The following is a 17,220-nucleotide window of genomic DNA, read 5'->3' as shown; positions in this document are numbered from 1 at the left end:
TCACCCCGGTTCTGTGTGCATAAACAAATAAATCTTTAAAAACATATATATATAATAGCATAGTATAATAATAAATACCACATTAAGTATAATAGATACTTAGCATTAAGTAAGATTTTAAATATTTCCTGTTGCATTACCATTGTCCTGGTTTTTCTGAAGTTGCAGGATGATTATGATACAGTGCTTATCATTTCTTCTTGACAGAGGCATATAATTGGGGGTAAACATTTGAAGTAAATATTTTTCTCTTCATTAGTAATTTTCTTGTAACTGAAGATCTTTTCCTCCCTCCCCTCCTGTTTTTCTTATCCCTGGTGGTATAAGGATTTCAGCATTCCTCAGCTAGTCAAATAAGAGGCTTCTGGTTGGAGCTGGTCTCTATTATACAAAGGTTGAAGACATTTTGTAACGCATTGTGCAACCCAAGTTCCCTGTGATTAGCCATTTGTTGGCCCCTTGGTGTCTAAGCTTTCCAGGCCTAGGAGACAGCATGGCTTGTGTGTTCGCTGAAAAAAGAACAGATTCTTGGCTCCTTTTTCTGATTCCACTTTTGTTAGATAATGTGGTCATAACTCTTAACTTTTTGCTGTGTCACTGTTAGGGACACTAAACTAAGGAGGACAATTCATGTCTGTGTCATGGTGAGTTTCGGAAAAGTTTAGTCAAAAAAACATGCTTAAGCGTGTATGACATGGCTGTGCCTTTGTAGGTTTGTGGCTGATAAGTAGGCGGAGAGCTTGCCTGGTGAGATTCCCAGCAAAGCAGGGCTTTAAAAATACATTTTGCAGGAATTTGATATTAGAAAACAAGTGTTAGGTAGTTACAGTGAAAACGAGCTATGTATTTTATGGTTTGTGTATAATTTTATTTTCCCTTCCATATTGGGGAGTTAAACTGTAAATTTTCAAGATTTCAGTCTTCTAAAGATTTTAATATTGCCCCAGGAAGAAATATGCTATGAAACAGGTGAACTTATTCTGACTTTTCTGTGTGTGTATAGACTAGTATTTCATGTGTTTGCTATCATAAGTTAATCAAGACTTAAAATGTTAACATTGCTTTCCTTGAAAGTTTTTTGTCATCTTTCCAGGATATATTGCATTTATTCTTGTCATCAAAACCAAAATATTCTTTCTCATTTTGTCACTCACTTGTGCTGTATTTTTACTTTTTAAGAATATGTTCAGGACAGTTGAGCTCAACTGAACAGTTATTATAATTTCAGGAATATTTCCTTTTCTTTTCCTTCCCTCCCCTCTTCTTTTTTCCTTCTTTTTCCCTCCTCCTTCCATTGAGGCTGCTGTTTGTTCCTCTAAGGGGAGAATATATAACCTGGTTTGTCAACCTGCCTGGTTTGTATGCAAACTTTCATGTATGTGTTTTTCTGGGAAGACCGTTCATAGCATTCATTGGCATTCAAAGGCATCAACTAAATAAAAGGTTAAAAATTGCTCTGTAGCAGTATTTTTTGAATTTCAAGTTGTAATCCATTAGTGGGTGATAAAAACGCTTCAGTGTGTTCAAACCAGCAGGACAGACTATTAGTGTATTGCATGTAATAAGGGAGTTTATGGTTTTGTGAAATTTTAATTTCATAAGTTAAAAATTTTAACTTCATATATTTGTGTATGTTGAACTGCGTATGTATATACATAATTTGGTTGCAATGTGGTTTTATTTTTACGTTAAATTGTAGCCAATCCTTAAAGATATCGCTGCTGTTTTTCTGGTATGTGTTGAACTAACATATACCAAGTTTATTAGAAATGTGTGACTAGAAGGATTTTTTTTTTTTGACATTTTTCAGAACTAATTACCTGGAAATATTTAAAGCAGAAAGTAAGCTAGAAGATAGGAATCAGGGTCTCTTGTGTGATGGCAGTGGAGCAATGGTGGGCGGAGTGTCAGGGGAAGGCTACAGCATTGCCTTGAACCTCAGGCTATGCAGCACTGTGTCTCAGAAGACTAAAAGATAAGAATGTCTGCCCTCTCCTCAGATGCTGAACTGAAGTCTCCAAGGCTGATAGGGTCTGGTGGAGCTTTCTTACAGAATGGGCTTTCTGTCAGGACTTTGTTCTGGGTTCTGAAATGGGGTCGGAGAGGGCATATTGCTGGATGAGCCATCTCCAGAAAAGACTTCAGTTTTCACTGTAGCCACACTCGGGGAGCCTCAGTATTTTTTTGATTATTCATAAGGCTGAATAGAATGCTGCAGATAACTGAAATGTGAAGATAGAGATTGTTTTGACTTAGGAATGTTTGTACCTTCAGTGGATTTGACAGCTGCCCTTGAGCAGTAAAAGATAAACTTGCTAATTGAGTGGACCATTGATAGAAAGGTAGAGCTTTCCTCCCTTCCCTTCTCTTCAGTGCCAATCCATGAAGGAGTGATACAAACCATTTAGTGTGTTAGGTCGAGTCCGGGGCCTGGTCTCCTTTTGTCCACTTCTAGATGTCAGACACTAGGTCCCACAGAGCAGTGGGGGAACTTGGGGTCCTGGGTGATAAGAGCATGCGCTTTTCAGGGAAGCAACAGTTTTCATGCCAGAGGGCAAAGCTGTGGGAAATCAAGGTTAGAGGATTCATACCTAAAACACATTCATAAAGTGAAATGGAGAGAAAGTTTATTATTTGTTTATTTTGATTTATAAGGCTTGCTTTGGCAAGCCTCTTCTTGGCTTCTTCTTGACTCTCTGACTTTTGTCTGTGTTTAAGTTACTGCTGTGTAACAAACCACCCCTGAAAGTTAATGGCTTAGAACAATAGCTGTTTATTTGCATACAGTTCTTTAGTAGTCTAACCGGGGTCAGTGGTTTAGAAGGTGCTCATAAATGTATCTGACAGTTGACAGGTTGGGTACTCCTGGGCATCTTGGTTTTCTCTGTGACCTCCTGTTCACATCATGGTTTCCAGAACAATAGTCATTAAAGAGAGCAAGGCACCTGCTAACACATAAATACTTTTCAAGCTGCTGCTTGGGTCACCTCTGCTAATGTCCCTTTGGCCAAATCACACAGACAAATCCAGGCTGAAATGGGGGTGGAGAGAAAAAAGGTAATGAACTCTCTTGATAGAAAGTCACAAAGTCATATTCCAAAGAAGTATACATACTGGGAAGGGAGGAATTGTTCCTGCCATCTTTGCAATCTATGTGAGTACAGGGAACCTAAGAGGGGAAGGATAAATGTAAGGATTTGCTCTGTGACAACACTTGGCATACAGGTTTAATAAAATACTGAGCACTGTATGCGTAGTGCTTGGTATTGTATTTCAGCACTAGGTAATTGTATGAGAGCCATTGGCTTCTGCCATCCACTTTCTTGGTGTTGAGTGAGTGACTCCTGTGTGAATCATTCAGTTAACAGGTATTTATTGGATATCGCTAGACCTGTTTTAGGTGATAGATAAACAGCTGCTAGGTGGGAAAAAGTGGACTTAATTCTGTGTGTATGAATGTCATAAGTAACAAAAAGAAACCTCCAACATAGGAGTGTGGCTTTTGATTTTAGATTTGAGGCAGCAGAGGGTTTGTTTTCAATGCAAGAATGCCACAGAGGCAGATTTTTATCAAGAACTTAGCCACTGTGAAATTTGGTTTTAAAGAGCAACTTGTTATTTGGTTTCCCTGCTGACAACAATTGTGTGCGTGTGTATGTATGCGTATCTGTCTATATATGTCTGTTATTGCATTCAAGAAAGTACCTACAAAGGGAGATTAATGTAGTTTCTACCATGAAGGTGACCTTTTTGCCAACAGATATTAAAGGAAAAACTACTCACTGTATTTCATATCTATCCATGTACTGCTTTTTTGTGTATATTAGAAACTATTCAAGTGGTTTTTCAGTCTCAAGCATCTTCCATCTATTGCCCAGTTATGCTGAGGTCTGAGGAAACCTTTTGGAGAAAGTCTTGTCTAAAATGGGATGTTAGGAAACTTGATGTCATTTTTCAGGCCAAATGAATGTGTCCTTGTGATAGAATGTCAGAAAAAAAAAAAAAGCATGAGAACTGAGAGTTTTGTTTAGTAAAAGCAGTTGTGTTTACCCTTCATATGGTGAAAGTATATATAAAATGATCTGTTCAGTTTTCTAGGTTGGGGGAAAGTGTTTTATTATTCTGATCTTTGTAAAAAAAAAATGAAAGGCAATGGAACATTCCATTTTCTATTCTGCTTAATTTTGGGGAATCTCCTTTAATCTAGTGGTGGAATACCAGAAAAGTTGTTGCTTTAAAAATGCCACCGTTTGTTGGATGACACTGGAAAGATGGGAGGTGACTTTCTGTCCTCTCTCCCTCCCTCCCTTCTTTTCTTTCCTGTTTTTCTTTTTAAAATTTTACCACTTAACGTGCTTTTGTTAGCATTCCCTCCCCCCTTTATCTTTATGAAGTAGAAACTGAAAGGAAAAATGGAGCTGCTGAGTTACAGTTAACTGACTTTGTTTGTGGCATTGTGCTAGTCTTTGTAAAAAATGAACCAAACTGAAACTTCTCTGGGCTGCCAGGAATTTGATTGAAATGGAAAGAAGTTATATAGTGTTCTGATTTGTAGCGTGAGAGGGTTATCCAGAGAACATGTTTATTCCACAGTCAATTTAAATTTAACATTGAGTAAATTTTCCTTTAGTAAAAACATTTAAACTCTGATAGTATAGTACAGTAGAGATAGAACAATTCTGTTGTTTGAATGGTCTGAACTGTGACCCTCATTTGAAATGTATGTGATTGGGATCTGTGATTGAGGTTGATAGGCTTTGAAAGGCAGCACCAAAGTCAAGGCCCTGTTAGACATGGACATGAGTAGGAAGGAGGGCAAGACCTGGGTACTGCTGTCCCAAACAGAAGGAATAAGACGAGAGAATGAAACATTAGTTCTAAGTCATAGCGAGTGACCAAGGTATACTTAGGAACACCTAACTGTTAAGGGGTACACACTCTAAAAAGGGTCTGGCCATCCATCTAAATGCACAAAGGCAAAGGAAACCTACCCTTATTATGAAAGGTTTTTTTTAATACATTGGGTGTGCACTTATAAAGAGAAGAGAGAGCAGTTCCTAATAAAACCCCCAAAATTGTCTTATCTCGTCATGGGCACGTATCTAGCCAAACAGGCTTGACCTGAAGTGGGGCTGCTGAGATCAAAAGCTTACCGTATGTCTAAGGTACCTTCTGGCATGAAACCACAAGAAAGGAACTAGGTAGGTCCTGGAGGACTAGGACAAAAGAAGAGACTCAGAATTTAAAATATACCATAAAATCCAATATGAGGTTGAGATAATGGCTGCCAAGGTCAAGAGACAGCCTCTCCATGTGCGTCTCTACATGTCTTCAAGTAGCTCCTCCAACGACCCCTTCACTGTGTCCCCTCTTCCTTCACTGTGTCCCCTCTTCCAAGTGTCTGTCCGATGCCTCCACTTCGATTTATCTGCCTTGTTCTCACCCAGCTGCCTCCTATTCAGGAAGCCCAGGTCATGGGCTGCTGGGAGTTGTAGTCCAAGATGTCAGTGGGTACAGGGAAAATGGCAGCCGTTCAGTGCTCTTACCCCATGCACAGAGAAATGTCTGTAATAGAAGTAGAATCAGGGCAAGCATGGTTCTTGATCATAATTTGCAGTGGTTGGTGATTAAATGTTTGGCAGGTATGACAGGGCTTTGGAAAACTCTCATCTATGATCCTAAATTAACCTAGAGATTTATTTGGAAAGGTATGGCCAATGTGTCATACATTGGTTTCTCAGCAAAACAGGTATGTGTCATCTATCCCATTTATCTTCAGAAATGTGAAATGTTCTTAAAAAGTGTAAAATGAATGGTCAAGGTTATTTTGAAAGGAGGAAGCCATCTGGTGCTAAGATTTAAGATTTTAAAATGCATCTTGTGTACTAATGTGCATATGTTATTCTCTTTTGCAGACATACATTGGAAGTGTGGTTATATCTGTTAACCCATACAGGTCATTGCCCATTTATTCACCAGAAAAAGTGGAAGATTACAGGAATAGAAATTTTTATGAATTGAGCCCTCACATGTAAGTATGGTGTTAAAGCATTGATTTCTCTTTCACTCCAGAGAGATGTAGCTGACAGATGTGCCCAGCTGTTTCCTTTGAGTCTCACAAAAATGTTTTTATAATTAAGAAAAAAAAAATCAGATAAAGGAATGCAGAAGCTAATTGTTATGCCTGGTTTTAAATCAAAAAACCAAAAAGCAGAATACTTCATTTGGCGTCAGGCTTTTAAAATTCTGCAGCACTTGGGTTCATAATGTAAAGAATCTTCTGTTAAAAATTCTGTGTTAAGTAGCAGCTGCTGCTAATTATTTTTTGCAAATAAAACCGGAATGCACGTTGTTTATTATTATAAAGAGCCCGAGCAGCATTTTCATAGTCTTGTTGGGTCAGGCTAGACCACCCCCAGTTGTTGCCTTCTGTTATGGGGTTTGAGTAGAAAGAGTACATAATACCTTATTTATCATCTTTATGGTCATTGTTCACCAGATGTGTGCCATAAGCTAATGCTTTTACCTTTCCTGGAGTCAGTCCCTTGTTTGCTTTTGCTGAAGAAGGTCACTTGCTAGTGTAAATAGTTCCTGTAAAAAGTAATCTACAGTAATTACCAGTGCCAAGGTTTAGAAAACTCTGAACTGAAGCAACAGAACCTGGAGGTTGGTTGTGTCCTGGCAGAAAAACATTTTCCCTGTAAGACTGAAGACTGGCTATGTCAAGCTTGATAGAAAATAAAGTCTAATAGTTAACAGACTTATATTCATTATTTTTAATGATAATGTAGCACATGTTTTTTGACTTGGGACTCAAAAGATTAAGTAACTTGTTAAAATGGTTATTAAAATCTAAGTACCGTATATTATCAGTTAACTGTATTTGAATTATTCTCTTACTAATAGATTTTGCAAGTGGTCTTGTTTCCATTTGCTTAGCAACAAAAACAAAATCTAGAATTTGTAATATCTGTAAGATGCTATATATGGAGTGCAAGGTACAGTTTTACACAGTGAGTCCAAATTTGCAGGTTCACATTGCATGCCGCTCTTGTTATAGTTAGAGTTTAACTTTCCTTTTTGAGGTTATTTGCTTTAATGTCAGCTTCACCTGCCATATTCAGCTTTTACACACCAAGTATTTTTGTTTAAATTTTACACTGAGATATTATTGGCATGTAGCATTATGTAATTTCAGTTGTACAACATATTGATTTGTTATATGTATATAATGTGAAATGATCACCAGAATACATCTAGTTAACATCTCACATAGTTTCATTTTTTTTATATGTTATGAAAGGAAACTTTAAGATTTACTCTTTTGTTGATTATCGTCATCAGACCATCTCGATACTATTCTTAGCACTGAGAGATAGTTCACTGTGGAAAGTATATTTGTAGGACTTGGGTTCAAGGCCCAGTTTTATAATCTATGCTATCTTGAGCAGCTTGTTTGGAGAAACCTTCAACTTAGTGATTATGTATTTTACTCTATACAGTAGAAAAATAACAATTCATAGGATTTTTATGAAGAATAACTAGCTAGTATTTACAAAATATAATTATCTGATCTATATAAATGTCTCAGCTTGGACTATGCTGTAACCTTATAGCATAGGAGAGCTGTTCTATTAATGATGATAATATGATTATTGTAAGAATGATATATACATTTTTGTGCATTGTTGTTCATGAATGTCCATCTTTGACAGACTTCTTTACTAAAACCATCCTGACCTGTGGTAGGATTTTTGTGACATAATGGGACGAATGTAGGTGTTTGATGGATTCTTATCATAAATATTTCAAGAATATAGTTCTAATTTGAAAATAAAAGTACTTAAGCAGCTACTCAGGTCATCACTTTGGAAATTGTGCCTATTCATTTACTCCATATTGCATCTGGAATGTAATTGGACATGTTGTTCACTGTTTACCTGTAAAACCATCCAGATGTTGCCCTTAGAGTATCTGGAGTTTGTCTCTTTAAATTTCAGATAAATGAAAAATATTTATATTTCATTAAGTGTGAATTTTAAACTGTGGTGGTATATAAATGAATAAAATGAAAACAGATAGTGGTTTCTTATCGATACTCCTTTTCAGAAATAGCGTGGTGATGTTGTTTGTGAGCTGGTCCTTCACACAGGGCACGCCTTGACGAGATTTCTCTCTTGCTTCCTCCTTCTATGACCTCCCACCTACCACATCAGTAGATAACATGCCCAGAACAATGAGAGCCCCATCGGGCAGCAAAGACCTACACCTTTAGCCTTTTTGATTGTGTAAGGCAAGTCTTTCCAAAATGTTTTTTAGTTGTTTGAACATCAGGAATTTTTTTTAAGAGCCCAGGGAGGACTTTGTACATTTCAGACAGCTCCATGCCTACATTTGTGGAAAACTCTCCAGGGCCACAGACCTAATAGATAGAGAAGAATGAGGGAGACATAAAAGAAATCACTGAAGTTTTTCATGTTCCTCTACTCAGAAGAGCATCATGGCAATACACCTGGTATTTTAGTTGCCAAATCCTCTGTTCAGTGATTAACTTTTGACCTTGCAGCACTAGATACAGGCCCTCGCTGTCAGATGTATCTCTGTAAAATTAGAGTATGCTGCTTGCCTTCCTGGAACCCTTCCTGGGCTCCCTGCTCCTGTTTGAGTGAGCTGCAGGTTTCCTGTCTAACGTCAAGGCTCTACACAGTCTAGCCTTGGTGTTCCCTCCAGTCGCAGACACTGCTGTGCTCCTTTACAGAACCTCTTTTTTGAGTCCCAGCCAAGCACATCTTTCCCTTTGAGCCCTGTACCCCATTCCCACTGTGAAAAGTACTCTAGTTCTTGGGATCTCAAGGTTTTGACCGACCAGTTCCAGTGTAACCCCCCCGCCCCCCACAACAGAGTTCTACTGCTTATCATGGCCATTCATTTGGTGTTGCTGCTCTTAAGGGTGTTTATTGCAATCATTTTTTTTTTTTAAAGTTTATTTTTACATCATTTTGCACATTTTTTTTTTCATCTCAATTGTAATCCCCACGGGTTTCCCATCACCAAATCACCCCTGTGCCACCACCATAGTCCCGTGCATTTCCCTCCCTCCCCCCACCCCGTTTTTGATCCCATTCCCCACTCCACCCCCACAGAATGTCTCTGGTCTATGGTTGTTCATTATTTTTGTTATTTTCTCGCCTGGTCCATTATACTCCTGCTATGAGTGAAACCATCCGGTATTTTTCTTTCTCTTTCTGGCTTATCTCACTAAGCATGATCTTTTCCAGCTCCATCCAAGTTGCTATTGCAATCATTTTTAGTGAACTAGACGCTTCTGTAGATCAGGTGTCTTATGCTGCACATCCTTGCTGTACACCTCCCAGTTCTATTGCATCACATCTCTTAAGAGTGCATAAACTGCAGAACAAGATAATTTTTTTTAAAGATTTATTTACTTATGCATACAGAACTGGGGTACAGGCCAGAGGTGCAGGGCAGCGAGAGCATTCACCAGAGACAGAGGGGAGCAGAACAGGCAGATTGACGAAGTACACTGCTGAGGGGAGCAGCGGGCGGGTCAGGAGAGGTCTGCCACGCCATGTGGATCCACCTCCGGGGCTGGCAGGGTTCAAACTCATGCTGAAGCGGCTTTAGCTTCTTTAACCCGCTGCACCACCAGGGAGGGCCCAGAACAAGATAATTTTAAACTAATTTTTCATTACATTTTACTTGTCTCATCTCATCTCTGACAAGTCAATGAAATCATATGATTCTTAGTATCATACTTGGAGTTTATTCAAAACTTAATGCAGTATAATGAGCCCCCCCATTTTTATAAAGCAATAAGTCATTATAAGGTATTATTTTACAGTGTTCTTCAACCTAGAGTATTTGTTCTTGTGATGTAGAGCACTTAGCATGTGATGCTATTAAGTACCTGGCCAGGGGAATCTGCGGCTGGAAGAAAGAGTGTGCCTGCCACTGACCCCTCCTGGTGCCCACGGCCCAGGAGAGAGTGGACACGTATCCTCCTTAGATTCGGACAGAGTGTGGTGGCCGTATGACATTAGGCATTACTGGCACTATTTGAAACAAGCAGCTTCTCCATATTAAAAAAAAAAAAGGGCCCTCCCTGGTGTCTCATCGGATTAAAGCACAGTACTAAGAAGCTTAAGCCTGCCCCGCATGAGTTTGATTCCCGCCTGCCCTGGAGGAGATCCACATGGTGCAGCAGACCTCTCCTGACCGCCCATTGCTCCCCTCAGCAGTGTACTTGGTCAATCTGCCTGTTCTGTACCCCATTCTGTCTCTGGTGAATCTTCTCACCCTCCGCATCTCTGGCCTGTACCCCAGTTCTGTACGAATAAATAAATAAATCTTTAAAGAAAAATAAAAAACCTGCAACAAATTTTAGAAACTCAGAAAAATGGCTTAAATTTTGAAAATGTCTGGTTACTTATTGTCATCTGAAAGTAAGAGAATAATTACGGTGGACTTGGATAGTGTTCGTATCATTTGTCCAGATAGGAGCTCTCGATCTCCCAAGAAACCTTTGACCTCTAATTTTGTGCCAAGCTAATTAGGTAGGACATTTGCTACTGCCCTCAGAAAGTTGTTGCCAGAATTCTGAGTATTTTGAATCCTTGTTAATCCTATCATCATTTTGCTACATTCATGGTGAACCAGGTAAGTGTTAATAAAACACTGGTGAGTATATCTCTACATTAGTACAAATGCTAAGAGGGTGTGTCCAGGGCTTAGGATAAGGCGCCAGGACGGAAGTCCTGGACCCATGTTTTTCTTTCAGCAGAAGTAAGATACTGCAATTAAAAATTGTATTTACTTTGAGAACCCTCATAGCAACTTGATCCTGGATTCCTATGGCGCGCTGTGGACTGTGCATGAATGTGCTTCCTTTGGGGGGTGGGTAGAGACATGACACCCCCAGGCAGCAGAGCAACTGTTTCTCTCATTTCACTTACGGGAGGGTGAAGCCTCTTACTGACCCAGGGTTCCCCAAAAGACCAAAAGACCACGTGCATAAAAGGGGTGCATAAAAGGGTTTTTTAATTTTCCGTTTAACACTCTTTAGCTTTAGCAAAGTTACTCATTAACTTCTAAATATTTATGAAGAGCTTACCATGCTCCAAGTTTGTTTTCAGGAGCTGGGATTCAGCAGTGAACAAGTAGATAAAATTCTTGTCTCCATGAAGGAGACAATGCTGAAGCTTGGCCAGAGATTGCTTAGATGGACAGAAAAGGGTCTTCCTGAATTAAATACTAACCTCGGAAAGTACCCCTGAGCCATGTTCTCTCAGGCAGTTTAAATCCATGAGAGAGTGATTGTGACCTGGGGAACTCAGCTCCTGCTTATTATTCACCGGTTCAGAGAACTTCTGTTACCAGCTCACAGTAAAACACCATCTTGAAAATGGTTAAAATTGGCCCCTCCCTTTCTGCGTGACTGGCACAGGTCAAGGTAAGCTTTGAAGCTTTGCTGTGCCTGCTTTCCATCTTGGTGGCATGTGTTTGATTCTGGACAACCATAGATTAGAGAACTTGAGATGTCTCTTTGCTCTCATGCCTCCTCCAAGTCTCCTTCTCCAAGTCTCCTCTCCCCAGTCCTCTCTAGGACTGCCCCTCCCCCAACTCCATTTTTTCTTGTGTGAGGCAGGGACCATGGAGCCTGCTTGTCTATGGAGAGTCCACTATTGCAGTGCACCACTTTAAACTGGGGAGCCGGGAAAGCCTTTCTGAAAGGGTATCATTTCAGTAACATGCTGTGAAGTGCATGGGGAACAGTCTTCTAGGCAGAGGGAACAGGAAGTACAAGGAAAGAAGGGGTGACATTGAGTCAGTGGGGAGACATGGCAAGTCAGTGATCTGAATTAATGTGGTCCCCAAATTCAGACTGTAAATTGCACACAGGGAAGGTGGGGTAAGGTAGAAGAACCAGAACACTCTTGGATCACAAAGGGCGTGTGTGCTAAGGATTTGCACATTTGAGCAGGCCAAAGAGGAGATAAAATCAGCCTTGACATTTGAGTTGTTCTGGTGCACTCAAGGAAGGTAAAGTTTGGGCATCTGATAGGCGTTTGCAATAATCTGGGCTGGCAGGGAGAACAGATGTCTTATCTGGCAGTGGGGGAACAATTCTAAGGCAAATGCATAGAGCATAGAGCAGCCCAGTGCAAGCGACCGGGAGTGGCGAAGAGGCGGGAGGTAGATGGGGCCTGAGGTGAGGAGCAGGACGTGCCTGGCAATAGCCTGGGACAGCCTTTCCAGCTGCCCTGGACACTCAGAGGAACAGCCCCAGAGATCCCCTGTCATGCACTTGGCAGAGGGAGATCTTCCTCCCTGACACTCAGTCACTCAGGACAGAGTGACTTGTCTGCACTTAGGGAAGAGGATATGTGTATAGGCTGACTCCCTTCCACCCGTGCCCAGTCCCTTAGTATTTACTCTTCTACAAATGTACTTCTGAAGGGTGTTATGCAAAAGTTCGATTTCCCTTTAGTGTATGAACTCCACCATGTCGCTGTTTTATATTGAAGGTAGTTATTTCTTTGCCTTCAGTTACCCTGGCCTCTCAACTCACTGGCTCTATTTTGCTTTGAGCTGAATTTCCTCTTCAGGGGATAAGATTCGGGACTCAAATAGACCAGCCTTGCTGTGTGCCAGCTCCCACCCCCACTTTTTCTGCAATTAGGGTCACTGGGTTGATGTGTCTTTTTAAGATTGTGGTCTTTATCATCTTCTTTGCTTATTCTTGAAGACTGGTCACTTGAAATGTCAACATTGTCACCAGTTCCTGTGGCCCCTTATCTCGTTTTTTTACCCCCATGACCTGAGTGCAGATATTGTGTGTTTTCCGACACCAAATATATGGGATTTTCCCCAATACAGCGAGTTCTCTGATACTATCTGGGTGTTTAGTAACTTTGTGCTGGTTTTGTATGCATAAATAAACAATTCTTTCAAAAAAAAAAAGACATTTCTTGGAAAAAGTAGGAACTAATTCAAGTTTCTATGACACCATACAGAAACTCCAACATTAACTTGGCTTCAGGAAGCTAACACTCAAGAATTTCCTAGAGTTTGTGCAAAGCTCACAGGTCGGGAGTTCAGTTCAAGACAGCCCCACACAGGTCCTTTGTAAATGGAGTGTGCTGGCTGCCTACTCATCTGCACAATGACTAAACATTTGGGCTTTTTGACATCCCCGTCAGGCTCAGTAATTTGCTAGGATGACTCACAGAACTCAGGGAAACACTTTACTGATTTTTATAAAAGGGACAACTCCGGAGCAGACCAATGGCCAAGACACAGCAGCAGAGTGTGGGGCAGGAGCGTGGCACTCCCAGGCCCGCTCCTGACATGTTGGCTCCTCAACACATTGGCGCCAGCCTTCATCAACTATGAAGCTCCCAGAATCCCCTGGTTGAAGAGATTTTGTAACCCAGTTTCCAGCCCTCCTTTCCAGGCAGATAGAGAGGTGGAACCAAAAGTTCCCAGCCTGCAGTGGTGCATTCAGTCACTGTCTGAAGGTAACCAGGGACCACACTAAGAAGCCATTTCAATGGCATGAACTCAGGTATGGGCAAAAGGGCTTGTCAGGAATAAAGAAGTCATTCCAATTATTCAGGAAATTCCAAGGGTTTAAGGAGCTCCGTGCCAGAAACCAGACACAAAACTAAATATTTTTCTTATTGTACCACAGATGAGGACATGTGCATACATTCTTCTTAAGAAGTCATTGAAAGCTTTTGGTGAAATTCTTGAGTGTTAGCTTCCTGAAGCCAAGTTAATGTTGGAGGTTCTGTATGGTGTCACAGAAACCTGAATTAGGTCCTACTTTTTCCAAGAAAAGTCTTTTTTTTTTTTTAAAGAGTTGTTTATTTGTGCATACAAGAACGGGGGTACAGGCCAGAGGTCTGGGGAGTGAGGGATTCACCAGAGGCAGAGAAGGGAGCAGAACAGGCAGAGTGACTGAAATATATGGTTGAGGGGAGCAGTGTGCGGGTCAGGAGAGGTCTGCCACGCCATGTGGCTCACCTTCCTGGCGGGGAACTTGTGCTGCAGTGGCTATGGATAGCCTCACAGTGCTGTGCTTTAACCCATTGTGCCTACAGGGAGGGTGCCCCCAGCTTTAACCCATTGTGCCTACAGGGAGGGTGCCCCAAGAAATGTCGGAAAGGGAATTCAACAATTCATTTAAACAACGACTGTTGCATAGACTCAGCTGTCCAGCTCTCCACATTTACCCTGGATCCATTGCTGTGTCCTTCTAGCCTTCGCTCTGTATTCTCTCTGCTATGTTACCAGCTCTTTCTTCTCCTTCTTCCACTTCCACCCCATTCATCCACTGATATTTCCCTTGATTACACATCTTTTAGCTCTCAGACCATTTATTTCCCTTCATTAAATTCTGAAAAAGTTACATATATATGTCATCTCTAGTTTATCTTCTTTTCTCTTAGTGCTTCTTAATTGGGCATTCATCTCCCCACCCTGCTAAAGTTGTTCTTTTCCATGTCATTGGTGTCCTCCTGGGTTGTCAAATTCAGTGATCAATTTTGAATCCTCTTCTTCCTTTCATTATCAATAACCTAGATTCATTGTGACTGAATCTATCTTGACACCTTTTTAAAATTTGGCTTTCTGGGGGCTCTCCTTGGCTGCACAACAGATCACAGCACTGCATATGAAGCTCTCGGAAGCCACTGCAGCATGAGTTCAATCCCCCACCAGGGAGCTGACCCACATGGCGTGGCAGACCTGCCTGCTGCTCCCCTCAGCAGTATATTTCAGTGGATCAGCCTGTTCTGCTCCCCACTCTGTCTCTGGTAAATCTTCTCACCCACCACACCTCTGGCCTGTACCCTAGTTCTGTAAGCATAAATAAATAAATCTTTAAAACAAAAAATGGCTTTTAGCCTCCACATTTTCCTGTTTCCCCATGTGCTGACTTGCCCACCTCTGGCCTCCACCAAGTGCGCCTCTGAATGTTGCCACATCCAGCACTACATTGAATGTATAATAATGTATAAAAAAATGCCTTTTGGTCTATTGAAGCTATTAGTTCAGGCCTAGGTCTGTGACATATAGGAAGATGATGAAGATACATCACAGCCAACTAGCAAAAACAGATGTCAACTTTCAATACATGCTTCTAATGAGAATTTTTTACTTTATTCTTATCTTCATATTTAACTACCTAGATCTAAGTAATTGTACAACATTTTTGAAAGTATCTTGTTGATAGGATTTATTTTAAAGAGAAATATGTTATGAGCTAAAGTATGTATCATGCTCTGTTTTCAAAATGATAAACTAATGGAATAAGTGACATTAATAAATGGAAAGAGCTTATTTGTCTGCTCACTGGGAAAGCTGAACCTTCAAAGATGACCCTATTAAAGTTTTAATACAATAGAATTACAAATTGCTATGAATACTTTATAAGTAACTAATAGTTAATCAGACATAAAAAATTGTCAAGAGAAATGTTCTGTGACTATATCACCTAAAATAGCACCCCCAGTCACCCATTATTCCCTTAGGCTACTTTTTTTTCTTACGTTATTTATCAATATTTGACATTTTGCTAGATGGTCACTTGGTGATTCTGCTATTGTCTGTCTTACGTATTAGAATGTCATCTCCATGAGAACACAAGTTTTGTATATTTTGCAATCCTCTTGTACATAATAATTAGAACATTGCCTGGTACATAGCAGCCATTTCATCAATGTTTGTTGAAAAGTGAATAAACAAATAGACTTGGTCAATCCATTGTTTATTAGAAAATTTGCATAGAAGATACGTATGGTCTTTGTCTCCAGCAGTCTTCCAGGCTAAGTTGAGGGGCTAGGGAAATGTTACATTTTTTTAAAAGGATTTATTTATTTATGCATACAGAACTGGGGTACAGGGGTGGCAAGAGGATTCACCAGAGACAGAGTAGGGAGCAGAACAGGCAGATGAAATATATTGTTGAGGGGAGCAGCACGTAAGACGAGAGGTCTGCCACGCCGTGTATATCACCTCCGGGGCCGGGGATCGAACTCTCACTGAAGCGGCTGCTGCTGTCTTGCAGTGCTGTGCCCCAACCTGTTGTGCCATTAGGGAGGGTCAGAAACTGTTATCTTAATGCAATACTTGCAATGACAGGGACTAAGTTGAAAGCACAGAGAAGGTTCAGGACTCTGAAGGTGCTGTGTTGCACTTTGAAAAGTGGATTCTAAAAATTGGTGGCTGTTGTAGTGTAATAACTGACATAGATGATAAAGCTAAAGACCACCTTAAGCTATGACACTGAGTCAGGGTGATAGGAAAGGGGAAAATGTGAGCTGATGTGATAGCTATACGTAGAGCTTAATTTTTTTTTTTTAATCATTCAAATACTAGTCTACTTGCATCATGGAGAGGATTAAAGGACAGTGACTCCAAAGGAATTGGAGAGTTGGGATAAGAGCATTACTTAAAATGATAAGCTTATGTGTCTGGAAAAAATGCCTTCTTGCATTTTCAATCTCCAACTGGAATTTTTTTTTTAGACTTGTTAAATATGCCTAAATATGTCTATGTATAAACGCAGTGATTTAATGAATGTGTGGTGAATAACTGAGTGTTGAAATTATGTATAATTGTGAACAGGTGTTAATTCATTATGTTTTAAGACAGGACCTCTGGTTGTATTTGGTGATTAATCATAAAGCTATCCAGGAGGAAAAACATCTGACACAAGCTAAACTGATTTTCAGCTGTTCATTGACTTCTACAAAGAATGGATTTTTATCAAAGAAGCCCTTCCCTTGAGTTGTTACTCTTCTGTGTCTGGGTAGTCAGCTTGAGGTCTGAAAAGAATAGTTTTAGTTAACTTGGGAACATCCTAATGCTTATAGATGACTTCGTTAATTTTACAAAAAAAATCTAGCAATGAAATAAGTTAAAATGTAGACATTTTCTACTCATCTTTGCCCTTTGATTCACTTCATCACGAAAGTTAGAAAATTCCTTGAAGAAGAGAAGATTTATTGGCACATATCATGGGCCTTCTCCTTCAGGACACTCATGGAGGTATATTCCTAGGTCTTATTAAGATCTTAGATCAGGGGACTTCTTGGTGGCATAGGGGTTAAAATCTCAGCACTATCAAGTTATCGCCAGTCACTGCAACAAGAGTTTCCTCCCTAGCCAGGGAGCTGACCTACATGGCGCAGCAGA

General features: G+C 40.3%; 1 protein-coding gene across 3 annotated transcripts in view; it reads left to right on the top strand.

Annotated features, from left to right (window-relative positions):
- MYO1B (myosin IB) overlaps positions 1-17,220 on the top strand; it is a 158,266-nt gene that overhangs the window by 42,780 nt on the left and 98,266 nt on the right. For all 3 annotated transcript variants that reach the window (XM_004674430.2, XM_012728316.1, XM_012728311.1), the window contains exon 3: positions 5,916-6,031. In XM_004674430.2, coding sequence (XP_004674487.1) covers positions 5,916-6,031 — 116 coding nt within the window. The remainder of the gene's footprint in view (positions 1-5,915; positions 6,032-17,220) is intronic.

Source organism: Condylura cristata, unplaced genomic scaffold (genome assembly GCF_000260355.1).
Source record: "Condylura cristata isolate star-nosed mole 26May11 unplaced genomic scaffold, ConCri1.0 scaffold00002, whole genome shotgun sequence".
Classification (NCBI taxonomy): Eukaryota; Metazoa; Chordata; class Mammalia; order Eulipotyphla; family Talpidae; genus Condylura; species Condylura cristata.
This window is presented reverse-complemented; position numbering and strand designations above follow the sequence as displayed.